This window comes from Pleurodeles waltl, chromosome 2_1, assembly GCF_031143425.1.
Source record: "Pleurodeles waltl isolate 20211129_DDA chromosome 2_1, aPleWal1.hap1.20221129, whole genome shotgun sequence".
Taxonomy (NCBI): domain Eukaryota; kingdom Metazoa; phylum Chordata; class Amphibia; order Caudata; family Salamandridae; genus Pleurodeles; species Pleurodeles waltl.
This window is the reverse complement of record NC_090438.1, coordinates 183086227-183114022: the sequence shown is the minus strand read 5'-3', so window position 1 is coordinate 183114022 and position 27796 is coordinate 183086227. Positions and strand designations below refer to the sequence as shown.

The following is a 27796-nucleotide window of genomic DNA, read 5'->3' as shown; positions in this document are numbered from 1 at the left end:
AGCACAGCCTTATAAGGTGCAGTGCTGGAGTCAGATTTATGCCCCAGAGAACACAGGTGGAGCACTAAAGTATTTAACTCTTATATAAAAGTCTTCGTCAACTCAATATTGGAGTTGAAATCAAAATGACATTTCTCAATGCCTTTGTATCAAAGAATATTGAAATGAAAAGTTACCTTATACTTAAGTTAACTTCTCATTTTAATTTTCTCCAATTTTTTTTTTAAAGTATTGAATTTTCAAACAGCAGGCCTTCTGCGCCCCGTGGCTAGTAGAACACTGCCTTATTTATAACTAGAACATAGTCATTTTTTAAATGGAAGAAATTTAAAGTGCAGAAAAATGTCCACATTTGAATATCTTTGGCTGTATGTTTGTGTTATACGTGTAATGGTGCCACATGTGGCAAAATGTATGCCCTTTGCCGCAAGTAGATACGACACAGGCTCTCAGTTACTCAAATTCCATTCACATGCACACGTGTTCATACATCTCCAAGACCACACTCCCACTGACACACTTGGCATCCCTGCCATAGTGCCCCTAATCCAGCGGTTCCCAACCTGGGGTGCGCGGCCCTCCAGGGGTCTGCAATACATTCCCAGGGGGTCCGCAGGCCCGGGCTACCAGGAAAACCCTTTCCAGCTGGGGCCTCTGACAGAAGTGTGTGTTTTTATATTTATTACTTCTTTTGTGCATCAGTTTTAAAAGCACTGCAAAGCCAAGTTCGGGCAAAAATAAAAGCATCAAGATAATTCTGGTGATTAATGTACCTGCTTAAGAGAGATGGGAGTTTTGTCTAGTGGCAGTTTTGACTCATCTAAGGTAGCTCAGATGGGTACTATGCCTGCTGCAAAGAACGTGTATCGTGCAAAGAACAACATTTTATGTGCATATTACAGTGGGCTACTGCTTTTGTTATAGAGATTCTTTTGTTACTAGGCAGTTCATAAGTTACAATCTTATATAGCACAGGTAGCTATAAACTGCCATCACAGAGCTGCCTGCAAACTGCATGGCACAAATTAGAAAGTTATGTTTTTCCCCCAGTTTCATTTTCCTTATGCTGCTGAAAAACGTTTGCTGGAGTAGAAATACATTTGTATTATTTAAGTCAACACTAAACACTGTGTTATGTTCCGAATCCTGATTGTTGCTTCACCAGACCAAGCACTCTTAGAAAATGCCTACCAGTGTGGATGACATGTGAATCCTACACCTTGTAGTTAGTCCCTATAAAGTGCTTCGACACCCCTACACTGGTGTGAGGTGTGCTGTAAAACAAATTAATTACATGTGACAGACGTTAAGAGAGGGGCTCTTATGGTTTTACTTCCTTTCCCCACCACATATTTATTTGAAAAGGTTTTCTCAGATCTAATGTACCAAAAAAAAAAAAAAACTGAAATCACTTGGGAAATGTACAGTCTGATCTGAGGATTCAACCTTCCTAAATAAAACAATTCATTGAAAAGTTATCAATGAAAAGTTAGTTGCCGAAATGCAGCGTCGACCTTTCTATTAAACTGTTTTAGATTTTGGCATTTTCAAATATATAATAATCAAATCTTTAGTAATTCGAGTATTTGTTTGGTATGTACTTGCTTGTGCATATTTTACAAGTTAAATTATTTTTTTTAATTTAAATTGTACGAATTGCATGAGGCCCACGGCTTCCAGTAATGATTCAGTGGTGGTCCTCAGGAATGAAAAGGTTGGGAACCAGTGCCCTAGTCAAAGTTTTTTGTTTAAACGATAGTATCTGGCTCTATGGACATTAAGCTTAAAGTAAAGGAAGCTGGGCGTGAGGGTGTCTAGTAATAATGCATAAGTTGGTTTGCCTTTGGTAGCTCACATTGATTTTCACTGGTCAAAAGTAGCTCTCGACATAGAAAAGGTGGAAAACCCCTGTCCTAGACGAACGAGTTACTTACCTTCGGTAACGACTTTTCTGGTGGATACATTAGCTACCTGTGGATTCCTCACCTAATGAATTCTCCCATGGCGCCAGCATTCGACAGAAATCTTCTTCCTAGTCTCTGCACGTCGACGTCACTCTAGCCCACGCGACGCCGTCTGACGTCATACAGGCAATATGAGGTCCTCGACGACGTGCCGACGTCAGTACCAATCATTTTTTACGTGCATGAGAACAACCAGGCAATGCAATGAAAGAGCAAGGCAACATCCCATAACATTGTAAAATACACAACATTGCATGAATAGCTGTAAATCTTTTATATATATATATAACTCTCTCTTTTAAAAAAAAATATATATACACATCAAGTATATACACAAAGATATATACATATATAAATATATTATACACAACATCTATTGCACCCTCGAAGACCAAGAGGAGCGCACTCAAGGATTACTTGGTAAGACCAGAAAGGCAACGGGGAGGCGGGTGGGACCGTGAGGAATCCACAGGTAGCTAATGTATCCACCAGAAAAGTCGTTACCGAAGGTAAGTAACTCGTTCTTCTGATGGATACAACTACCTGTGGATTCCTCACCTAATGAATAGAGTCCCAAAGCAGTACCACGCCTGGCGGTGGGTGCCTAAATGGTCAAACCAAGAAATCCTGCAGCACTGACCGTGCAAAATGGCCGTCCCTTCTAACCTCAGAATCCAAACAGTAATGTTTTGCAAAAGTGTGAAGGGACGACCAAGTTGCGGCCTTGCAGATGTCGACCACAGGAACACCTCTGGCCAAGGCCGAAGTGGCCGACTTAGCTCTGGTGGAATGAGCTCTAATGCCCTCAGGAGGATCCTTCTTTGCCAAAGAGTAACAGATTTTAATGCAAAGAACAACCCACCTGGATAGTGTTCTCTTGTGGACTGCCTTTCCTCTCCTCTTGCCCACGTATCCAATAAACAGCTGATCCTCCAGCCTGAAATCCTTTGTTCTATCAATAAAGAAGCTCAACGCCCTCTTTGGGTCCAGACGGTGCAGTCTTTCTTCCTCTTTGGAAGGATGAGGCGGAGGATAGAACGTGGACAAAGTAACTGCCTGAGCCAAATGGAAAGGTGAAACAACCTTCGGGAGGAAAGCAGCCTTGGTCCTCAACACCACCTTATCCCCATAAAAAGTTGTATAAGGGGGCTTTACTGATCAGGCCTGCAACTCACTCACTCTCCTTGCTGATGTTATAGCTATCAGGAAGACTGTTTTTAAAAACAAATACCTTAAGGGGCAAGAATGCATAGGTTCAAAAGGGGACCCCATAAGGAAAGTCAGGACCAAGGACAAATCCCATTGCGGCATAACGAATGGTTTTGGAGGATATTTATTTAGAAGACCTTTCAAGAATCTGATAACAATAGGGGATTTAAATAAAGATGGTTGGTCTGGAAGACATATGAAGGCTGACAAGGCCGATAAATAACCCTTAATGGTAGCCACTGCACAACCTTTCTGCGCTAGAGACAGAGCAAAAGACAAAACGTCCGATAGATGAGCATGTAAGGGATCAATCTGCCTCTCTCCACACCACGCAACAAATTTAGACCATCTATTAGCGTAGATAGATTTAGTGGAGTGTCGCCTGGCCGCTAATATAACATCCACTACCTCAGGCGGGAGAGAGAAAGAACTCCGGTTGCCCCGTTCAATCTCCAGGCATGTAGGTGCAGACTCTGGAGGTTGGGGTGTAAAACCTGCCCCTGCAACAGCGAGAGGAGGTCTGCCCTGAGAGGGAGACGGAGCGGAGGGCACATTGAGAGTTGGAGAAGGTCGGAGTACCATACCCTCCTTGGCCAATCCGGAGCTATTAGGATGACTAGAGCCCGGTCCTGGCGAATCTTCCTCAATACTCGAGGAATCAAGGGTATGGGAGGAAACGCGTAAAGCAACTGGCCGCACCAGGTTATTTGAAACGCGTCCCCCAACGCTCCCTGCATCGGATACTGGAGGCTGCAGAATAACGGACAATGCGCGTTCTCTCGAGTGGCAAACAGATCTACCCGAGGAAACCCCCACCTCTGGAAGATTAAACGGACTTGATCTGGATGGAGACGCCACTCGTGGTCTGCCGAGAATTGGCGACTGAGACTGTCCGCACGCACGTTTAAGACTCCGGCCAGATGGTTTGCTATCAAGCAAATCTGATGGTCCTTTGCCCAGGACCATAGTCGAAGAGCTTCTCTGCAGAGAAGGTACGACCCCACTCCTCCCTGCTTGTTTATGTACCACATCGTGGTAGTATTGTCCGTTAGGACCTGTACCGACTGACCACGAAGGGAAGGGAGGAAGGCCTTGAGAGCCAGACGTACAGCCCGTAACTCTAACAGATTGATGTGAAACATCTGTTCCTCTGGAGACCAAAGGCCTTTGATCTCCAGATCCCCCAGATGAGCTCCCCACCCTAGAGTGGAAGCATCCGTTATGACTGTGGCCACTGGTGGCGACTGCTCGAACGGCTTTCCTTGTGAAAGATTGTTGCTTGCAATCCACCACTTCAAATCCACAGCAGCATCTCTGGAGATCTTGACAGTACTCTCTAGATCCCCTTTGTGTTGAGACCACTGCCTTCGGAGGCACCACTGAAGAGCCCTCATGTGCCAGCGAGCATGCGTGACCAACAGAATGCAGGAGGCAAACAGACCGAGCAGACGAAGGACCTTGAGGACTGGAACTACCGCTCCATTTCGAAACATTGGAACCAAATCCTGAATATCTTGAATCCGCTGAGGCGGAGGAAAGGCCCGACCCAATGTTGTATCCAGTACTGCCCCTATGAACAGGAGGCGCTGAGAGGGCTCTAGGTGAGATCTGGGCTCGTTCACCGAAAAACCCAGGTCGAACAACAACTGGGTTGTTGACTGCAGATGATGCGACACAAGCTCCGGGGACTTGGCTTTGATCAACCAGTCGTCCAAGTAAGGGAATACTGCTATCCCCTTCCTTCTGCCGCAACCACCGACATCTTCGTGAAGACTCGAGGTGCTGAAGTAAGACCGAACGGAAGGACCGCAAACTGATAGTGCTGCGATCCCACCACAAACCGGAGATACTTCCTGTGTGACTTGAGTATCGGGATATGAAAGTAAGTATCCTGCAAGTCGACAGACACCATCCAGTCTTCCTTGTTCAACGCCAAAAGCACCTGTGCTAGGGTCAGCATCTTGAACTTTTCCTGCTTGAGGAACCAATTCAAGATCCTCAGGTCCAGGATTGGTCTCAAACGACCATCCTTCTTGGGAATCAGGAAATACCTTGAGTAACATCCTCGACCCCTTTCCTGCTCTGGGACCAACTCCACCGCGCCCTTTGAAAGGAGGGCTTGTACCTCCTGTTCTAGCAACAGGAGGTGTTCTTCTTAACAATAAGAAGGGCGGGGCGGGATGAGGGGCGGGAACTCCCGAAAGGGAAGGGTGTAGCCTTTTCCCACAATACTGAGAACCCAAGTGTCCGTTGTAACAGTCTTCCATTTGTTGAGAAAATGCTGTAATCTTCCCCCTACAGGAGAGGAGTGAGTGGGAAATGGTGGAAGCCTAAGGCTGCTTCCCCTGCTGCACCCCGCCAGAGGATGAGGAGGAGGCAGAGTGCTGCTGAGAGGCTCCTCTGGTGCGGACCCTACCTCTCCCTCTAAAAGATCTATAGGGATGGGAAGAGGCAGGTTGCTGATATCTTCCCCGAAAGGAAGAGGAGAAAGAGCCACGCCCAAATCCACGAAACCTCCTGAAAAATCTGGAAGAGGCCGTGGAAGAAGGAGCTTGGAGCCCTAACGACTTAGCCGTGGCCCTGCTCTCCTTAAAACGTTCCAAGGCCGAATCAGCCTTGGCTCCAAACAGTTTGTCCCCATCAAACGGGAGATCCAACAATGTGGACTGTACATCCGCAGAAAAGCCCGAGTTACGGAGCCAGGCCTGCCTCCTTGCCACCACAGTTGTGCCCATTGCTCTGGCCACCGAGTCGGTCGTATCCAGTCCAGTCTGGATAATCTGGGTCGCAGCAGCCTGGGCATTTGAAACAACATCCAAAAGACCCTGGGGAAGCTCTGTAAATGATGAGGAAATGTCATCCATCAGAGCATGAATATACCTCCCCAGGATACAGGTTGCGTTGGTGGCCTTCAACGCCAGACTGCAGGACGAAAAAATCTTCTTGGACTGCGCCTCCAGTTTCTTTGAATCTCTGTCCCCAGGCACCGTCGGGAAAGAACCAGGCGCTGACTTGGATGAACAGGAGGCCTGCACCACCAAGCTCTCCGGCGTAGGGTGCCTGGACAGAAAACCAGGGTCAGTTGGAGCCGCCCGATACCTCCTGGCCACGGCTCTGTGAACTGCTGGGGAAGATGCCGGCCTCCTCCACACCTCTAACACCGGATCCAGCAGAGCGTCATTAAATGGCAAAAGAGGCTCCGCCGCAGCTGAGGCCGGATGTAGCACCTCTGTTAGAAGGTTTTGTTTTGCCTCCACCACTGGCAAAGGCAGGTCCAAAAAACTAGCTGCCTTCCGTACCACTGCGTGAAAGGAAGCAGCCTCCTCAGTATATTCTCCCGGGGACGAAAGATCCCACTCAGGGGAAGTGTCCAGCCCACTGGCCGACTCCAAACCACGCAGCCCATCACCCGAGTCCTCTAGCTCTCCTTCCTCCAGGGCTCGTTGGTACTCCTGCTCCTCTAATACACGTAGAGCACGTCTCCTCGAATGAAGCCGTTGCTCAATACGCGGAGTCGACAATGCCTCCGCTGAAGTCGAAGATCGGCGCCGATCTTCAGAACCCACCGACGCCGCGTCAGGCGCCACAGGTAACTTCGGCGCCGACGAAAGAGCAGTCGAAGCAGATGGACCCACCGGAGTCACAGGCCGAAATCCCGACGTCGACGGGATGGAAATCCCCGGGGCCAATCCCTCTGAAGCCACCGGAGCGGACACCGGCGCCGAGCCCACGTTCCCAAAAGGGAGAAAGGGCATAAAGGGTGCCGGCCGAAGAGGCGCAGGATCACCCAAAGAAAAGGCCAAAGGCCCAGCCGGAGCACCCCCTGGAGACATCTGTTGGAAGATGGCATACATCGCATTCAAGAATGCGGAACTATCGGCTCCAGGGGTGGGAAAAGCCGGATACTGGGGTGCCTGTCTCGGAGGCGACCTCGACGTCTGCGACGCCGGAGATAACACCTGAGGCTCCAATACCTCAATCACCGACGCCTGTCCAGGTGAAGTCGGAAACGCCGGGGAGGGCAACGGCGTCGAAGGATGCGGCGTAACCGTGGGACTGATCTCCCATGTCCTTCGGCGCCGATCCGAAGACCTGGAACGAGTCTCCTTGCTTGAATGACGCCGAGATTCTCTACGGCGCCGGGAGTCTCGATGACGCCGATGTCTTGGCGAAGAAGACTTCTTGTGATGCTTTTCTTTTTTCGATTTCGCCATAAACAGCTTCGCCTCACGTTCCTTGAGGGCCTTTGGATTCATGTGCTGGCATGAATCACAAGTCGAGACGTCGTGGTCGGAGCTCAAACACCAAAGGCAGTCGGAATGAGGATCCGTCACTGACATCTTGCCTCCACACTCACGACAAGGCTTGAATCCAGACTTTCTCTGCGACATTATTACCACAGCGAAAGACTACGCAGCAAAAATACACTGTAACCACAAAAGTAACAGTTGCTCCCTCGAAGATAACCGTTTCGAATGCACGGAAAAAAGGGAACTGACGTCGGCACGTCGTCGAGGACCTCTTATTGCCTGTATGACGTCAGACGGCGTCGCGTGGGCTAGAGTGACGTCGACGTGCAGAGACTAGGAAGATGATTTCCGTCGAATGCTGGCGCCATGGGAGAATTCATTAGGTGAGGAATCCACAGGTAGTTGTATCCATCAGAAAGTCAAGACCGCCTATATGGCTCTGACACTCTTTATCTCAAAATGACAGACTCCAAGAGACAAACACCCTGAAGCAACTTTTCTTAGGAAGTGCACCTGAGAAGGGGAATATGATTCCTCCTGGCATTGTAACAATCCTGCCCTGTACAAACATTCATAAGAAAACTGAAGATCCTGGTTCAGCAGCACTCTCAACTATTAACGGATCAGAAGAGATGAAAATAGTGCTAAAACAATTTCTTGCAGTACGTACAACTGCTGGTATTTCTCTAAATATTGTTTATTGCTCTCAATACTAATACTCCTTTTCTCATACTTTGTAGATTATATGATATTGCCTCCTTTTACCTACGGTGTTTTATCTTTCATTGTAAGACGAATCCTATTAAAAGTGCTCTGCCAACCACTGGACCTAGCCTACAACATAAAAATAAAAAAATGCTCATAAATAACTGACAGATTCAGCTCTGTGGGACAACAAAGTGGATAATTTAAAACAGAATGGTAAGAACAGGGAATATAGAAGCCAGAGCTAAATTGGGTTGTTAGATGATTAGGAGGCTCAATCATGCAGAATATTAGCGTTTACTGGCATCTGTGTACGGCCATTTCTACTTTGATAATTACAGACCTTGGAGCTGAAATAAACACTGCCCTCTATCCACTGTTTTACATCTCTTGCATAAGTGACAGATCATTGAGGGAAGCAAACTGAACAAACCTGGTAGACGAAACGCCATGGAAAGGTTTCTAGGCACTGAGCTATAAGACAACTTTTGAAGGACCTAAAATATCACTAAGTCAATATACTCCTTAATGAGGCAGGGATGTGGAATTCCTATCGCCCGACGCCCGGGACATCTTGTTTGGGGTCAAGGGCAACAAGTTTTTATGTTTACTTTGTCCTTAGGACAAGTAGGCCCAACCCTCTGCAGCACAAACCCTTTGGCTGCCTGTTTACAGAGAGTGGAACTCTCTGCAGTTGAGGTAATGTTTCCAAAAGATAATGCTGTTCGAACTTGTATTTATGGTTCATTATTTGAAAGTCTTCATTATTAGGGTGAGTGCTGTAAATAAATGTTTTAAGGTCACACTTCACTACTGACGTTGGTTCCAGTACAAAAAAAAAAAAATTGTATACACATGTTTGAAAAGTTTAGGCTATGAGGCTAAGTATAATGCTCCCAGAATGCTCTCTGATTAGATGCAAATGAAGTGTCATTTAGTAAAATGTGTTGATGCATGCTAGTATTTCCCAAAAATATTTCTAATTGAAAATCAGTGTAACCATTTTCAACACGATTATGGGAAGCATGAAAATAAACAAACACTGACAAAGCCAACTGACATTTTTCTAAGTCGTTTAGTTTCATCAATGCGTGTCTTGTTTTGACATGGCTTTTGTAACACTTTATTGTTGTGGGAGCTACCAGGCCCTCAACATTGTAACAAACAATGGCAACAAAAAAAAAAAAACGTTTTTGAACTCTAAAAGCACACGTTTCCACCAGTGGCATAACAAAGGCTCAGCAGCATCCCTCCAGGGGGCCCCTTCAGCACAGCACCTGCCCTGAGTGGGTCTGGAGAGGGGGGGCTCCTCCATGTTCTTTGCAAAGGGGCACCCTCCAGTTTCATTACGTCACTGATTGCCACTGTAGTTCCCGACACTGAACAAAACGACTTTGTGTGCCAATATGCTCCTTGTGGAAGAGCAGAGTGCGATCACTCACAGAAAAGCCAGCCGAAAGAGAGAGAGAGAAATAGAAGTTTAATAAAAACAAAATGTCTTTGTTAACACCAGACCTAATTAGGGACCAAGACCCACATGTAGGTAGCTTTTTTGCATGTTGCAAACAGCGACTTTCTCTGTTTGCGACGTGCAAAAAGCACACTGCGATGCACAAACCCAGTTTTGCGATTCGGTAACCTGGTTACTGAATCGCAAAACAGGTTTGCGACCGCTTCTTAATTGCGACTCGCAGTGCAATGTAGGATTGTTTTGTGACCGCGGGCGCAAACCAATCGCAGTTTGCACCCATTTCAAATGGGTGCTAACACTTTTGCAAAAGGGAAGGGGTCCCCATGGGACCCCTTCCCCATTGTGAATGTCACTGTAAACATTTTTTCAGAGCAGGCAGTGGTCCTGCGGACCACTGCTTGCTCTGAAAAAATGAAACAAAAACGTTTCATTTTTCGTTTTTGTAATGCATCTTGTTTTCCTTTAAGGAAAACGGGCTGCATTACAAAAAAAAACTGCTTTATTGAAAAGCAGTCACCAACATGGTGGTCTGCTGTCTCCAGCAGGCCACCATCCCTGTGAGGGCCGCCATTCGCAAGGGGATCGCAAATTGCGACCCACCTCAAGATTATTAATGAGGTGGGCATTTACGAAGCCCTTGCGAATCACAGATGGTGTCAGGGACACCATCCTACATTAGGATTTGCGACTCGCAAATTGCGAGTTGCTCTGACTAGCAATTTGCTGGTCGCAAATCTGAACCTACCTACATGTGGCCCCAAATTCTTAAAGAAAGTCACAAAAGTGCACCTATGGTATCTGCCATACCCCTATAAAATATTTGTGAACTGTATTTTAGCATGGGTAAATACGCATGTGTAGATTTGCTCATGTGAAAATCTATTGAGCATTTGCAAGTTCATTTTCCCTCCAGCCACTTTCTTCCCAACCCTGGAAGAAGTTCTAATTCTGCCATTGTCAGGAGTAAATGTCCAACCTTTCTTATTATGGGAAAATATTAGAGAGAAGCTGGTGAAAATCTTTAAAACATGCAGGTTAGTAGGTTTGCGGACTCAATGGCACTCCAGTCCTGGAACTATTGCTTACTGCTTCCTCCAGCCCCAGTATGCAGATCTGCAGAAAGGTGGCAAAATAAGGAAACTGCAAGTATTCAAGCCCTACTATGGTAGTAGCCCTGGCATAATAAGAGAGGCTATTATCCGAGCTCTTACATAATGAGATTGCTGCCATAATTTGTTGCCACACTACATGGCACCAAAGGGACAAGTAGATCTTTTTACAGGACAAGTAGATTTGAGAAGCAACCTGTCCCCTGGACAAGTAGATATTTTAATAAATTCCACACCCCTGATGAGGAGCTAGAGATGCTAACAATGTAGCACATCTTTTCATTCTATTGCAATGATCTGACAGGCTGCAGTCTTTGCAGCTTATTGCTAATCTTGGAAATGTTTGGGTAGTTGCTACTGAAATGGCCAAGGAGCAGCAGATGCACGGAGGGCAATAGCACAAAACAAAGAAGAAATAGCAATTCTGAATATTAGTCCAACAAAAACATGGCTATGCCAAACAGCGGCTCCTCAAAACCTGCCCTTGCGCCCAAGTCAGCATTCATATGGCATACCATGCTACAGTGCTTTGAATCTAGATTATATATGATGTATGAGAATTTGTGCTCCCAAACCCTCAGCCACAGTAAATGAGCGTTGACACATGGCACACTTCAAATACATTTGGGGAAATCCATTTTTAGTCCACACAGCGAAATCTAGTTTAAGACTACTCCCACCCCCTATATTATATATATATTTATATATATTTTTTTTTTTTTAGTGCGATGAAATACTCATTACGCAAAGTGAAACTCGGTGGAAAATAACTCCAGGTTCACAAAAAAGTGATTTTCAGCAAAGTGGGAATATGCAATTAGATGGTCAGTACGGTATTCTCCCAATAATACACAATTATAGGGTTTATGTTACACTAAAATAGACGCTTAGGAACGGACAAGGCCTTTTTGGCTGATAAATTAGGAACACATTGTGTTTTGATGATCCCTACTTAGCTCCCACTAAACCACCCCACACTTTTGGATTCGTTTGCTATCTGACAAAAAAAGTGTGCTTAAAAGATTACTGAATCTAGGGGTATAGTGTGCAAGTTACAAGTACCTGGGGAAGTCCAAAACATGTCTCCAGCATGTGTGTCTAATTGGTTGATGTATTTTCTTTTGAAAGTTATTAACTAAACTGCACAGATCAAGGCAGATTATTCAAAGGAGTGGGGCTAATCGTCACTCATGTTCACATCTACTGTAAAATAACGAAAATATATCAGGAATACTGAGACCAAATTTTAAAACTGACACTCATAAGACCACGATTGTGCGAAAGGATTCCACAAGCACTGTACACACTAGTTAGCACAACCCTCACAACAAACCACATATTACCTCACCCATGAATACCACTCAAAGTAAGTATCCTCAAATGACAAATGATTATCACATCCCACCACACCCCTCTTCTTTACAGACCGTAGAACACAAACTTGACATCCTCACCACAACACTCTCCCAACTTGATACCACTATTTCCCCACTTAGTCTCCAGACTATCTTGCGGTGTGAAATGTATTAACCCGTTCTGTGCCTTGGACGAGGTGACCTCGTCCAAGGCTACAGTTCCTATGTGCCTTGGATGAGGTCACCTCGTCCAAGGCACACGGGAACTTGGGGGAGCGCTAGCGCGCCCCCCCTGTGCACCACCCTCCCCCCCAAGGCGGGGATGGAAGGGGAAGACCTTCCCCTTCCACCCCGACCCCCCCCACACACCCTGTGACGTCAGCGCACGAGCCGATTTGTGATTGAAAGAGAAATGCAAAGCATTTCTCTTTCAATCATGTGGGGGAGGCCCGGAGGGGCTTCAAAGGGAAGGAAATGTATTTCCCTCCCTTTGAAGTCTCTCCCAGGGTTTCAAAAGGCGGCAAATTTTTTTGGGTGTTTTTTTTTTTTTTATTTTTAGAGATGGGGAGCGACCCATCAGGCAAGGGTCGCTGCCCTGGGGGGCAAATTGTATTTAGACCATTTCTGCCCCCCTTGGGGGCAGAAAACACTAGGCACCGGGGATTTTTTTTTTGGCGCCAATGTCACGCAGGGGGAGCGACCCCGTAGGCAAGGGTCGCTTCCGGGGAGGGGGTTGGGGGGGCAAATTTATTTTAGGCCATTTCTGCCACCCCTGGGGGCAGATACCTCTAGGCACCATGGCAATTTTTTTTTTTTGGGTTTGTTTGCTTTTTTAGAGATGGGAACGACCGATCAGGCAAGGGTCGCTGCCCTGGGGGGCAAATTGTATTTAGACCATTTCTGCCCCACTTGGGGGCAGATTGGCCGATTTTAGGTCAATCTGCCCCCAAGGGGGCAGAAACCACTAGGCACCGGGGATTTGTTTTTTGGCGCCAACGTCACGCAGGGGGAGCGACCCCGTAGGCAAGGGTCGATCCCGGGCAGGGGGGGGGGTTTGGGGTCAAATTTATTTTAGGGCATTTCTGACCCCTCACACCCCAGGCCGACTGAGCTAGAGGCCAAAATCCACAGGTAGGCACTTTGCAAAAAACACCTCTGTTTTCTGTGAAAAAATATGTTGTGTCCACGTTGTGTTTTGGGCCATTTCCTTTCGTGGGTGCTAGGCCTACCCACAGAAGTGAGTTACCATTTTTATCGAGAGACTTAGGGGAACGCTGGGTGGAAAGAAATTTGTGGCTCCTCTCAGATTCCAGAACTTTCTGTCACCGAAATGAGAGGAACATGTGTTTTTTCGGCCAAATTTTGATGTTTGCAAAGGATTCTGGGTAACATAACCTGGTCAGAGCCCCGCAAGTCACCCCACCTTGGATTCCCCTGGGTTTCTAGTTTTCAAAAATGCGCTGGTTTGCTAGGTTTCCCCAGGAGCCGGCTGAGCTACAGGCCAAAATCCATAGGTAGGCACTGTTTTCTATGAAAAAATGTGATGTGCCCACGTTGTGTTTTGGGCAATTTCCTTTCATGGGCGCTAGTCCTACCCACACAAGTGAGGTGTCATTTTTATCGGGAGACTTGGGGGAACGCTGGGTGGAAGGAAATTTGTGCCTCTTCTCAGATTCCAGAACTTTCTGCCACAGAAATGTGAGGAACATGTGTTTTTAAAGCCAAATTTTGAGGTTTGCAAAGGATTCTGGGTAACAGAACCTGGTCCCAGCCCCACAAGTCACCCCATCTTGGATTCCCCTAGGTCTCTAGTTTTCAGAAATGCACAGGTTTGGTAGGTTTCCCTTGGTGCCGGCTGAGCTAGAGGCCAAAATCTACAGGTAGGCACTTTGCAAAAAACAGCTCTGTTTTCTGTCAAAAAATTAGATGTGTCCACGTTGTGCTTTGGGGCACTTCCTGTTGCGGGCGCTAGGCCTATCCACACAAGTGAGGTATCATTTTTATTGGGAGACTTGGGGGGAACGCTGGGTGGAAGGAAATTTGTGGCTCCTCTCAGATTCCAGAACTTTCTGCCACAGAAATGTGAGGAACATGTGTTTTTAAAGCCAAATTTTGAGGTTTGCAAAGGATTCTGGGTAACAGAACCTGGTCAGAGCCCCACAAGTCACCCCATCTGGGATTCCCCTAGGTCTCTAGTTTTCAGAAATGCACAGGTTTGGTAGGTTTCCCTTGGTGCCGGCTGAGCTAGAGGCCAAAATCTACAGGTAGGCACTTTGCAAAAAACAGCTCTGTTTTCTGTCAAAAAATGAGATGTGTCCACGTTGTGCTTTGGGGCACTTCCTGTCGCGGGCGCTAGGCCTATCCACACAAGTGAGGTATCATTTTTATCGGGAGACTTGGGGGAACATAGATTAGCAAAACAAGTGTTATTGCTCCTTGTCTTTCTCTACATTTTTTCCCTTCCAAATATAAGAGTGTGTAAAGAAGACGTCTATTTGAGAAATGCCCTGTAATTCACATGCTAGTATGGTCACCCCGGAATTCAGAGATGTGCAAATAACCACTGCTCCTCAACACCTTATCTTGTGCCCATTTTGGAAATACAAAGGTTTTCTTGATAGCTATTTTTTACTCTTTATATTTAAGCAAATGAATTGCTGTATACCCGGTACAGAATGAAAACGCACTGCAGGGTGCAGTTCATTTATTGGCTCTGGGTACCTAGGGTTCTTGATGAACCTACAAGCCCTATATATCCCGCAACCAGAGGAGTCCAGCAGACGTAACGGTTTATTGCTTTCGATAATCTGACATTGCAGGAAAAAGTTACAGAGTAAAATGTAGAGAAAAATTTATGTTTTTTTCACCTCAATTTCAATATTTTTCTTTTTCAGTTGTTATTTTCTGTAGGAAACCATTGTAGGATCTACACAAATGACCCCTTGCTAAATTCAGAATTTTGTCTACTTTTCAGAAATGTTTAGGTTTCTGGGATCCAGCATTGGTTTCATGCCCATTTCTGTCACTGAGTGGAAGGAGGCTGAAAGCACAAAAATAATTGTAAAAATGGGGTATGTCCCAGTAAAATGCAAAATTTGTGTTGAAAAATTGGGTTTTTTGATTCAAGTCTGTCTGTTCCTGAAAGCTGGTGAGTTTAGCACCGCAAACCCTTTGTTGATGCCATTTTCAGGGGAAAAACCACAAGCCTTCTTCTGCAGCCACTTTTTCCCTTTTTTTAAAAAACAAAAAACTAAATTTTCACTGTATTTTGGCAATTTCTTGGCCTCCTTCAGGGGAACCCCAAAGTCTGGGTACCTCTAGAATCCCTAGGATGTTGGAAAAAAAGGACGCAAATTTGGCTTGGTTAGCTTATGTGGACAAAAAGTTATGAGGGCCTAAGCGCGAACTTCCCCAAATAGGCAAAAAAAGGCCTGGCACAGGAGGGGGGAAAGGCCTGGCAGCGAAGGGGTTAAACGATCTACTTGTGCATGGGACAGGTTGCTCCATAAATCTATTAAAAAAAAAAAAAAAAAAAAAAAAAACTACTTGTCCATGTGGTGTCATGTAGTGTAGCGACAAATTATGGCAGCAATCACATTATGAAAGCACTCTAATAGGATATCTGATTATGCCAGAGCTAATATTATAGTGGGGCTTGAACACTGGCAATTTCAAGCCCTACTATATCAATGACCTTATTTTGCAACCTTTAGGCAGATCTACATACTGAGGCTAGAGGAAGCAGTAAGCAATTGTTCCAGGGCTGGAATGCCTTTGAGTCTGTAAAACCTATTAAAACGCATGTTTTAAGGATGTTCACTAGCACTGTTAATTTTTTCCCATACCGAAAAAGGTTAGGAATGTACTCCTGACAAGGGCAGAAGTAGATGTTTTTCCAGGGTTGGGGTTGGTGGGAAAATGAGCTTGTAAGCACTCCACAGATTTTCGCATGAGCAATTCTACACATCCATATTTATTTGTGCCAAAATACTCTTCACAAATATGTTCTAGGGGTACGATTTCCTGGCCTACTTCTGTAAATACATGTGAATTCATGAATGTCATTAATGCAAAGACGTGTACGATGGGTGCACTTTTCTGACTTTCTTTAAGAATCAGGCTTCCAATTAGGTCGGGTGCTAACCAATACATTTTGTTTTTATTAAAATTGAATTTCTCTGTTTATCTGGCTGTCCTTACTGTGAGTGATAGCATGCTGCTCTTCCACAAGGAGAATATTGGCACACACAGTAGCTTTAGCAGTGCCAGGAACTAGTGTGGCAATGTGTACTTTTAGAGACTAATTTTCTTTCTTTTTTTGCCTTTTGCCAGTGTTTCTTACAGTGGTGAAGGCCTGACAGCCCCCACAACAATAAAAAGTGTTACAAAAGCCGTGTCAAAACAAGACACACATTAACAAAACCAAAAGACTGACCAATGTTGGATTGGTTGGCTTTGCCAGTGCTTGCTTTTTTTTTTCAATGTTTTCCATAATCTTGTTGAAAATGGTTACACTGATTTTCCATTATATTTTTGAAAATACTATCATGTATCAACACAGTTTACTAAATGATGGTTCAAACAATTAGTACCTAGAATTTCACAGTAAAACATTTTTTCCTACTTGCATTTCTTTTCCTGAACATTTCATTTTGAAAGCAAAGAATCATCAATCGTTCTTACAATCTCAAACCAGAGAGCATTCTAGGAGCATTTCATATAGCCTCATATTGTTAAACTTTTCAAATGTGTGTACACAGTTTTTGTTTTTACTGGAACAATTGTCAGTAGTGCAGTGTGACCTTCCGGTTATTTAGATTGCTCACCCAAATAAAAAAGGCTTTTCTTGAATGAATCATATATACAAAATGTATACAGCCTTAACATACAGACACAAATATTACCTTAAATGCAGAGAGTTCCCTTCCCTGTAACGTGGCAGCCAAAGGGTTTGTTTTGCAAGCGGTTAGGCCTACTTTTTCCAAGGAGAAAATAAACATGAAAATGTGTCGTCCTTGACACCACACAATAGGTCCTGGGTGCCAGGACATAGGGATTACACATCTCTGCTATGTACTGCATGCAACTCTCCATTCCCCCAGAAAAAGTCACATTACTCCAGATACTCAATACAAATGAGCAGTCATCTCTCTCCCTCCCACTCCTCCCAAGCAGATACTATAAACATACTTTCAAGCTACAACTCCCGGACATTATCAACCACGCCCCCACTCCCACTGTCAATACCGCAGACAACTCAAAGCTAAACCAAATTACAATTATTTCCCAGTCTCGATCCAAACACTATTCTACTCCAAAGCAGACACTTGCCAACAAAAAATCCTCAAGATTGCAACCGAAACCCCAACACTTCTAACACCAAATCATACACATCTGCTCTGCGCTGCATGCTACATATCTGCAGATTAGCAATGGAATCAGGCTTCAGAATTCTGACATGATTACATACTAGTTCTCACAGAGACCTGGTTCACTGGCACATCTCATACCATATTCGATCTTCTTCCTCCGAACTACTCCATTGCCAGAAATTACATAGTAGGCAGTTGGTGGAGGCGTGACCCATCTTCAGAGATGCACTACAATGCAAGGAGCTTCCCAATGGCCCTTTTTCTACAATCCAACGACTATCTTGGGAACTATGTGTACAACACAACTCCCCGCTTAGACTTAATGTCATCTATCACCCACCAGGTAACAACACAGCCTTCATCAAGGAATACATCGCTCTTGCAAGCGACCAAATCAACACAAATCGATAAAGTGATCTTTCTATACGATTTTAATCTTCACTGGCACATCACAGGAGGTTCTTCAATAAACCTTCCGTTCTCGCTACAAACTGGTACAACACAACCTTAAACCAACGCACAAGAAAGGCTCCATACTTAATCTAATAATATCCGAAGATGACCTGCTCTCAGTTGAAGAACCAACCGGTAGACTGGTCCAAACACTTTCTCATTCATTCCTCATTTCAATTCTCACTCAGAAGCCAACCAAAAAATGTGACCCCCCGTTTTTGCTATATCAAGAACATCGACATCAGCAAACTCAAAAAATCTGGGGAAAAAGGTACTTCTTCCCATTCCTCCCAACTCTGAGGTCACTGTCTCCACTGCTTTGACAATCCCTCTCTTTTGTCTGATGTGGAAGCCCCACTCCAAAGCAAAAAGAAAAAAAAAAAAACAACATCTGCTCGTTGGTTCAATAAGGCCACATTCAAGGAAAGAAAAACCTTAAATCTTTGGTGCCGCTTTATTAATCTTCACAAAATTTCCCCCAAAAATGGTACCAGTGATTCTTGTTGCGCACAGGAAGTTTTAGGGTGCTCAGTCAAGTGGGGGCAGAGAAAAAGGGGGATAATAAAAACATGAATTTCCCATATGAGTTTTGAACAAGACCGTAGTCTGAGCTGCTGGACAAAATTACACAAAATTAGGGTAGGTTTTGGTGTTTGTCTGATGTAAATCCGCTCAGTAGTTTAAGAGAAATTAAAGAGGAAATACATTTGTATATTTGTGACCCCGAATTGATCAAAACGATTTCGGAGTATTCGCAAATGCGCGAGGCAGCAGAAATGCTGGGACTGGCTGGCTGCAACCTGACCAGAAAGTTGCAGCCATCATTTTGAGTAATGGGGCACAGTCACTGGGGCTGAAAAATAAACTGAAGTGACATAAGGGGTCAGGGTGGCAGTACCCTGACCCCAAGGATATTATACAGAGGCTTTAAGTCTTAAATAATGCCATTAAAAGTTTTTTTTCTCCATGCTGTATGAAATGTGCGAATATGTTGGAGCTCAGTCCCCCCGTGTAACGTCACAAAAATGTATGATTATCACCAACAACAAAAAAACATTCATAATTCATTCACTCACTCTCACACTTATGCACCCACTCACATTCCCATTCAGACACTCATGCACCTATTCACCGACCCACTCAGACCCTAACACAGCCAATCACAGACCCACTCAGGTTCTCAGTCACAGACCCAGTGAGGCACTCAAACACCCACTCATGGACCCATTTAGACACTATCGAATCTACTCACAGACCCACATGCACTTACTCACAGAGCGACTCAGACCATAATGCAGCCACTCACAGAGCCAATCAGATACTAATGCACCCACTCACAAACCTGCAGATACTGACACACCCACTCAGAGACAGTCAAACACTTACTCATAGACCCACAGAGACACTATTGAACCAACTCATAGAGCCAATCACATACTGATGCACCCACTCACAGACACACCCAGTCACAGATCCACTCAAATGCTCATGCATCCACTCACAGACCTACTGAGACACTATTGAACCCACTCCGAGCCGAAGGCTGTGTGCAGCGTGGGGCTTAGTGGTCATAAGGGCTTGGCTGCAGGCCCTGTGGCCAACCCCCACTGTGCTCGGCCAAAGGCCATGTCCGTCAGTGGTTGGATTAACTTCTAGTATTTAAAACTACTTTATCCTAAAAAAAAAATTAAAAAAATACATTAAAAAAAAAAAAAAAAAAGTACACAATTTTTGTCATTCACTGAAAAAAAAACAAAGGTAACAGTGATATTATAGTTAGGTTCTGAATTTACTCATACAAAACCAGAGAAATTCAGCAGTTAGAGTTATTTCAGGTAACCGTAACTCGCGGCCTAAGGAAACTATAACTCATGCCTTCGCCATGCATAGCTAATTACTCCACACATTATATCATTAATGACTCCCTCCATGGCATCTTTGATATCACTGAAACATTTACAATAAAATTACTGATGAGAAAACTGTGCATGGCGAGGGCGCGAGTTATAGTGGGTGTGTGAGTAAAACTGAAAGAGAGAAAGTGAGGTTTTTTTTTTTTTAGGTTTTGTGAATGAGATATTTCTGGACAAATTGAAAAGAAAAATGTATTTGTCAATTAAAAAGAGCAAGATCACCTATTATGAACCACAAAACTTTGAAGTAGAAAATAAATAAATAAAAGTAGGGAAAATGACAACAGACACACCTGGACTAGAACCCTCAACTTTCAGTGAGAGGGTCTGCGACCTTAACTATTGTCCTACAGGTGATTCCTTTCTGTAATTCTTTTTTTAAGCCATTGCATGGAGAGACCATTGCAATGACTCTCTTACATCCCATTATGGGATGAAAGAAAGAGTGAGAAAATGAGAGAGGACCTTGGGGGGGGTGGAGGGTTAGCCTCAATGGCCCAGCAGTCCTAGCCAGCTACCCACGTCATTTGGGAGCCGGCATTGCTCCCCCATGCAGGGCGCTGCTTTTAATAGGAGCTCCTTGCATGAGGGAACAATGTTTTTATCTGTCTTCCCCAAACATATATTTGCGTGTGGGGGAGAGATGAAAACTCTGCTTTCTGCAAGAGAGAGATGCTGAAAGCAGACTGTTTGCTTTGTGAGCTGTCCTAACTAGAAATACCTAGTGGCGACCACCACTAGGATGAATATATATTTTTATATTTTAACACCCAGCAGCGCTGGTGTTCCGAGGTCCTGTCAAAGTGGTCTAAGCACAGGTCCAGCAGCCTCTATAAATTGTACACTGTAGCAGAGGGGTAAGGATATGCTAGACACAGCTGCAGGTTGTGTAACGTGATTTATTGCTGGCTTCCCCCAACACTTCACAGAACCTACAGCTGTGTCTAAGCATATCCTTACTCCCTGTGACAAAGTGAAATAAATATATATATATATATATATACACACACACACACACACACACACACACACACATAAATAAATGGAAAAGGGCACCTTCCGCCACTAATCTGTCATGTCTCCGTGATTTCAGATTACGTTACCAAATGCACATTTTTTGGAGAGAAAGCAAATCATTTCAGATCCCTACTTGACTCAGCAAGGAATCAACTGAAAATGCTTTGATTTAATCAAAACAGCCACCAGCCCTCCCATGCCCGCGTCCACAAAACTGGATAAACCCTCCAAGAAAGCAGAAGAGTTTGTAAAATTTTTTGATTCCAAAGTGAAATGGCTACTATGCCACTATGAACATCCTATCACCACCACGGTTTGCAAAGCCAAGAACACCTGGGAAGCCATTCACATGAACAAGGAGAACATCTTAAAACATCATGAAAACCAAATCCTAAAATCACTCTGTGGACCCATTCCGAGTAACATTTCCAAAGATCTTTACACACAAATGCTCCCCTACTGGACAGAACTAGCAATCTCTCTCTTAGCAAAGGATCATTCACAGATTCCCTCAAAACTGACCAAGTCACCCCAGTTCTCAAAAAACCTTCAGCAGCTGTAAATGACCTCAATAACTTTCACCCTATCCACAACCTACCTTTTCTTGCAAAGAATCATTAAAAGATGTGGAGTGGAACAGCTCACCCAACACATAAAAGACAATAACCTTCTGGACAAATTCCAATCTGGCTTCAATCAAGGATGCCGTACAGAAACAGCACTGCTTCAGGCTGTCGTTGACGTTCTAAGTCCTAGACTCTGGAAGCCTTCCTATTCTTCTGGGCCTGTTGGCAGCTTCTGATACTGTAAATCATGACAGGATTCTAGACGGACACACTAAAAAAAAATTGGATATGCATCGACTGCGAGGTCCTAAAATGGTTTGAATCCTTCCTCATGGGCCGATCACAGAAGACTAAAACTATCTTTACTAAAGGTAGCTGATCAAGGAATACCACAAGGTTCTATCATTGCTCCCACCTAGTACAGCCTTTACATCGAACCTCTTGAGGCCCTACTAAGAACGGCTGAGATTCTATAAAAATCAGTATGCTGACGACACCCAGCTCTACTTTAAGGTCTCTTCCACACATGACATCTCCCATCTTGTCAGCACCTTAAACTCTGTTAAGACTGGATGAACTCTCAACCTAAAACTGAACCTTTTTAAAACAAAATTCCTCCTCGCTTCTTCTTCGAATTCACCATCACCTGTAAAAACATGGATGGATAAACTCAATATCACCGACAGTGCCAAATCTTTTGGGAGTCACTCTGTACAGAAGGCGCAACACATCAATGTGGAATTTATTAAAATATCTATTTGTCCACATGACCGGTTGCTTCTTAAATCTACTTGTCCTGTAACAAAATCCACTTGCCCCTATGGTACCATGTAGTGCGACAACAAATTATGGCAGCAATAGAGCTCTGATAGCCTCTGATATAATGGCAGTGCTCGTATTAAAGAAGGGTTTAAATACTAGTAATGTCCTTTTTTCCACAGATGTAGAAACTGGAGCTGAGGTAGCAGTAAGCAATAGTTCCATGTTTGAAATGCCCTTTTGAGTCTCTGTGAATCTACCAACTTGCATGTTTTTGGGAGTTTGCCAGCTCTTCTCTAATGTTTTCCTGTAGAAAGCCTGGAAATGTATTCCTGATAAGGGCACAAGTAACATTTATTCCAGGATCTTGAAAGAAGTGGTTGGAGGTAAGGTAAACTTGTAAACCTTCAACATTTTTTCGCACAGGCAAATCTACATGTGCATATTTGCTTGTGCTAAATTGCAGTTCACAAATATTTTCTAGGGGTACAATTTCCTGGTCTACTTCTGTAAATTTGTGGAAACTGATGAAAGCTGTAAAAGTGCTCTAGTTCAAGGACATATGCGATGGTTGCACATCTGTGGCTTTCTTTAAAAACTGGGCCCTTAATTAAGTCTGGTGTCAACGAAGACCTTTTGTCTTTATTAAAATTCTAGCTCTATTTGTGGTTGTTTTTACTATGAGTAACAGCATTGAGAGCTTTCATGAGGAGCATATTGGCACATAAGGTTGTTTTGTTCAATGCCAGGACCTACTGGGGCAATGTGTGCTTTTTGAGACCACAAAAATTATTTGGCTTTTTCCTAGTGTTTGATATAATAGTGATGAGCCGTCACCTTCCTCAACAAAGTTCTGCAAAAACCACCTCAAAACAAAAACACCCATCGACAAAACCATAAGGCTGATGACCAATGTCTCACCTACTTACTTTGCCAACGCTTGTTTATTTTCATGCTTCCCATAACCTTGTTGAAACTGTTCACACTGAGTTTACCCTTATGAATATTTTTGGGAAATACTAGCAAGCATAAACACATTTTTCTAAATGGTGCTTCAAAGAAATGCTACCAAAAATTTCACAGCAGTTTAGCCAAACTTTTTTTTTTTCCTACTTGCATTGTTTTTGTGAATATTTTATTTTGAAAGCAAAGAATCCCCAATCTAGCTTTCAAGCTTCTGCAAATACTTGCATCTAATCAGAGAGTATTTTGGGAGCCTCATATTGTTCAACTTTGCAAACATGTGTACACATTTTTATACTGGAACTAACAGCAGTTGTGCAAGCCAAGATTACAACCTTTCCTAAAAGCGCTCACACTAATAATAAAGGCTTTGCATTAATGAACCATAAACACAAGCTCAAACAGTATTAACATATGGAAACAAATATTACCTTAACTGCAGACTCTACATTTGGTGGTACACTTTCCCTATGGGGCACAAAGAAGTACCATATCGCACCAATACTTGTCATTCTTCGCTGGCTCCCCACTGAGGCCACAACGATTTATAGGCCTGCCTGTATCACCCTCAAGGACTTGCATAAATCCTCTCCTCACTACCTAGTGAAAAAACGAGCTTTTGAAGAATACACAGAATCACAAAATGCAAGTTTTGCTTTTTGGAGCATCTAACCTTTACAAAGGAACAACTTATTGTACACTCCTTGTTGGGTGGTGTGACTTCCCCTCGAAACTATGTATCACCACCTCACTGCTGATCTTCAAAACAGACCTAAAACCCCTTCTCCCACATAGCCATTCTGGCCAGTTGTCCTCTTAGTCAACCTCCCCTAAGATAGTGCACCCAAGACTGACTAACTGCACTACTCCTGCATCATCTCACCTAGCCTGGCTGCTACTACCATCACTACCTAACTATTCTAATAGTCTATCCAAAAAAATATATTGCTGCTTTGATTCCCCTACCTTGCGCCCTTTTGTAGTTATCTTAACTAATTAGGGTAACTTTTCCATCTCTTGTAATAAAACCTGTTGAATTGTAAAGCACCTTAACACCTTTATGTAATTAAGGTGCACGTATTATAAAATAGCATAAATAAATAAGAGGACGCGATGGGTTTTGCATGGAGACTGTGGGTTATAGAATTGACCTACCTTTCGTTTACACTAAAAATTTGTTTGAAGCTTTTTAAATACTACCACTATTAAACCAGAACGTCACGCAGTTCGAGAATGGACTGTGATGCACCCAGCCTTTTAAGTGCCAGCCAGCCCTTACATCCCTCGGTGAGGAGGCCGATCTACCGATTAGAGAAGGCCAAGCTGGTACTGTGTAGATGGCAATACTGTGTATGAAGTTAAGACAGAAACATGAACCCAGTTCCAGTGCACTCCCCCTTCCCACGTACTCACCGACAGCCCATGAAGACGTGGTTGCTCCACACCATAGACAGTGCGAGCAGCTGGTCCATTCGTCCGGGGCCACTGTACCGGGACATATTCCGCACGATGAACTGCTTGCGCGCTTCCCACTGCTTGTCGCTCTCATGGTACTGGCGCAGGAGGTCGAGTAGGGCAGGCTCCACGTTGCTGCTGGAATCCTTCAGTCCCCCGGCAGGCGGCTTTCGCAGCCCGGCACCTCCGCCACCCTGCGCCATCTTAGTTCCTAACACAGCATGGCCGCCGGCCGCCGCAAAGCCTCCTGGGTAAGGTGATGAGGGAGCGCAAGCCGAGCCCCGGCTCCGTGCGGCAGACATCTCTAGATCATTCGGTTTGCAGGCTTAACACTAAGGGAACCCTCGCTCTCTCCACTCCAGCCCCGCATCCCTGCACAAATCACAACATTTAATGTACTGCGTAACGTGCTCCCTGGCAGCTGTCATTGTCACACACGTCACCGCGTTACGTCACTCCTTCCTAGAAAGAATCGCTATTTTGCTGCGGCGTTTGTGACAATTCATGGAAAGGATAGAAAGCCTCATTCGAAACGCAAGGCCCGCTCGGCGTCTAGCTCGATGCGTGCAAAGGAAAGACTGCGGCTTCCTATCATTGTGGGCGGAGCCGGGGGCATTGAGGAAAGAGAAATAAATGTCCTTGGACTGTGGCGCTGTTTATGAATATGATTTTATATAGCACGTACTTCACCATAAGGTGTCGGAGCAGTACGTACAAAAGAATCACATTCCTTAAGTCAAATGAAAAACATTGGACACGTGGGAAACATGGGACCTCAGGACCATACATACCAACAATTTAGGAAAGCGCAGTGGAAGATAAAAAAAAATGGGGAGAACGTGTTTCCTCCGCAGCTCTGCCAAGTGTCAATCATCTGGGGTCAGTCTGATGCAAATTAAATTATTAATGAATGTTTATGGGTTTTGATTAACAAGAAAATGTTAGAAAAATAACATAGAGAAATAATGTGCACGTTTGAAAAATGTGCCCACGAAGAGTTATTATTAGAGTTCACTAATTATACTAAAATTACTAAAAATGCATAAATTATTGATAATGTGCAATAATAATATAGTAATATGCCATATTAAGATGTATAACATATGTTTTGCATTATGTTGTAGAGCTAACTTAGCCGAAGTTGAGCCCTAGTTTTGACAGGCCTCATGCAGTAGCTGAAATATTAGCACTGTAGAGAAGCTAATGTATTGAACTGTCCCTGAAACTCTTGTGATAATAAAGTCTGCTTAGCTAGAATTTTCTGCAATGTACTGTCGGACAGGAGGTGAGTGAATCAACTCGCAACATATGTTTTGTAGAGCAGACAAGATGTACTTTCCCAGGACTCTAACAATAGAGACACTGACTGAAGAAGAAGATGCAACATTTTCGATACCTGATGATCCGGATGATGAGGACATCGTGGAGTGAACCAATCAACACCTTGGGAACAGCGTAATCTTAGAACTTATAGATTTGTAAAATAAACCTTATTGGTTAGGGTAATAACTGGTGATTGACTGACCAATTAGGAATTAGGGGGATGGACTGGGTAACCTTAATGAAATGTCATGACAAAGGGCAAAAACTTCAGAACTGTTGGGGTTGCGTTAGAGGCAGATGATCGGGGGAGACCTTGCTGAAATTGATGCAAGATTCTGTCATTGGGCTCATGCTCTTGAGAGCCTGATGCGTTACTGATCTATTGTTGACCTGAAGACGAAGACTGACTTTGTTGCTGATCCATTCTGTGGATAGGTAGCTATGACAATGTGACTGTTAACTTTTGTGCCATTCTTTCTAGGTACAAACTGCGCTGTTTAAATAGTTTTTCTTTTAGCTAGTTGTTTTTCCAAATTCATGTTCTAAATTGTTTTCACAGGAAGTTCTACATGCTAATGCTAATCTGGGTTAGTTAAGGTGCCTTTGAGTGACGCTGACAGTGACAAATGATGGACAAACTGATTGCTGAACTCTGCTATTAATGCTGTTATATTCACCTTTGTTGGCTTATGCTGAAGCATTCGAGCATATGTTTTCTCAAGTTCTAATTAGATTATGTTATTGGTGGTCATTAATGAACTAATTCTGAGCTGATTGAATAAAGTTTGAATTAACCATATGGATTAGAATTGTAACTAATAGGGAAATGACATTACTAAAATGCATATTGAGTTGTGGTTATTCATGGAATGTTGATATAATTGATTAATGATTAATAATTCTCTTAGTGGTTATTGATTGGGTATATTGAATATTGATAACATTGGTCACTACATACCTAGGATACTCCATGCGATCCAAAAGGTTTATTGGCCTATACGTGTCCCCTTGTACGTTTACTTACTAAGGACCAGACGCGCTAGCACACTTATTATCGCGCATTTCAAAGCTCTATGAAGTGAGCCGCGCAGCCATGCCGTTTCTCATGTCCATGCGTGATGTACTCCTCCATTCCAACTTTTTTTAGTTGAATCTGGGACTTGTAGTCTCCTTTATTTCATTATAAAAAACAGGACTACAAGTCCCAGAATTTAAATTAAAAAACCTGAATTGGAGCAGCACATCATACATGGACCTGGGAAATTTTGAAGCCATGGAAACAACTTTGCTTACAAGGTGACAACTGTCAGAAATGTGTGATAAAAATTGTTGCTGTGAGCACTGAATGCATGGCAGTATGCAGTAAGGTTAAGGTGCTGCCAGTGTGATATAAGAAGAGGTCACAGGTATCTCAGAGTGGTTACAGCGTGGATAGACACTGTGTTGGCTGCTACGTCATCACATCTGCGACTTCAGCTGCCCAATGTTTCGCTTTACTGACTGTGCCATATGGAGAGCCATCCTCCCAGTACAGCGAGAGTCACTCTGGCCCTGCTGCGACTGCTGCATAGAGATCCTCCTCATAGCTGCCAAGGTTTCAGATTGCTTATGTGTGCCATTTTCATAATTTCAGTGCAATTATGAGTGACATTAAACAGCTATGAGTGACACTTTATCACAAGCAAAATCAAGCAATAAAGACCAGTGAAATATATACATTTCAGAAATTACACACATTTGACCAATGAGAATCTCAAAGAAAATCTTAAAACTGCTGCAAAGCACCAGAAATGGAAGGGCACTAAGCTAGTGCCCAGTTTACTTAGGCCCGTGATCATGACGCACTAAAAGGAAATTAAATAAGTATTGGGGAAGGTATTAGTGGCACTTACTAGTCTGTAGAAAGCAGCGC

At 43.9% G+C, this 27796-nt stretch overlaps 1 protein-coding gene across 1 annotated transcript in view; it reads right to left on the bottom strand.

Moving 5' to 3' along the window:
• The window catches only part of NKRF (NFKB repressing factor), an 83113-nt gene extending 57970 nt beyond the window's left edge, over positions 1–25143 (bottom strand). Inside the window, exon 1 of the mRNA XM_069212306.1 lies at positions 24520–25143. Within this exon, the coding sequence (XP_069068407.1) occupies positions 24520–24863 (344 nt within the window). The 5' untranslated portion in view covers positions 24864–25143. The remainder of the gene's footprint in view (positions 1–24519) is intronic.
• Positions 25144–27796: the final 2653 nt, after the last annotated feature.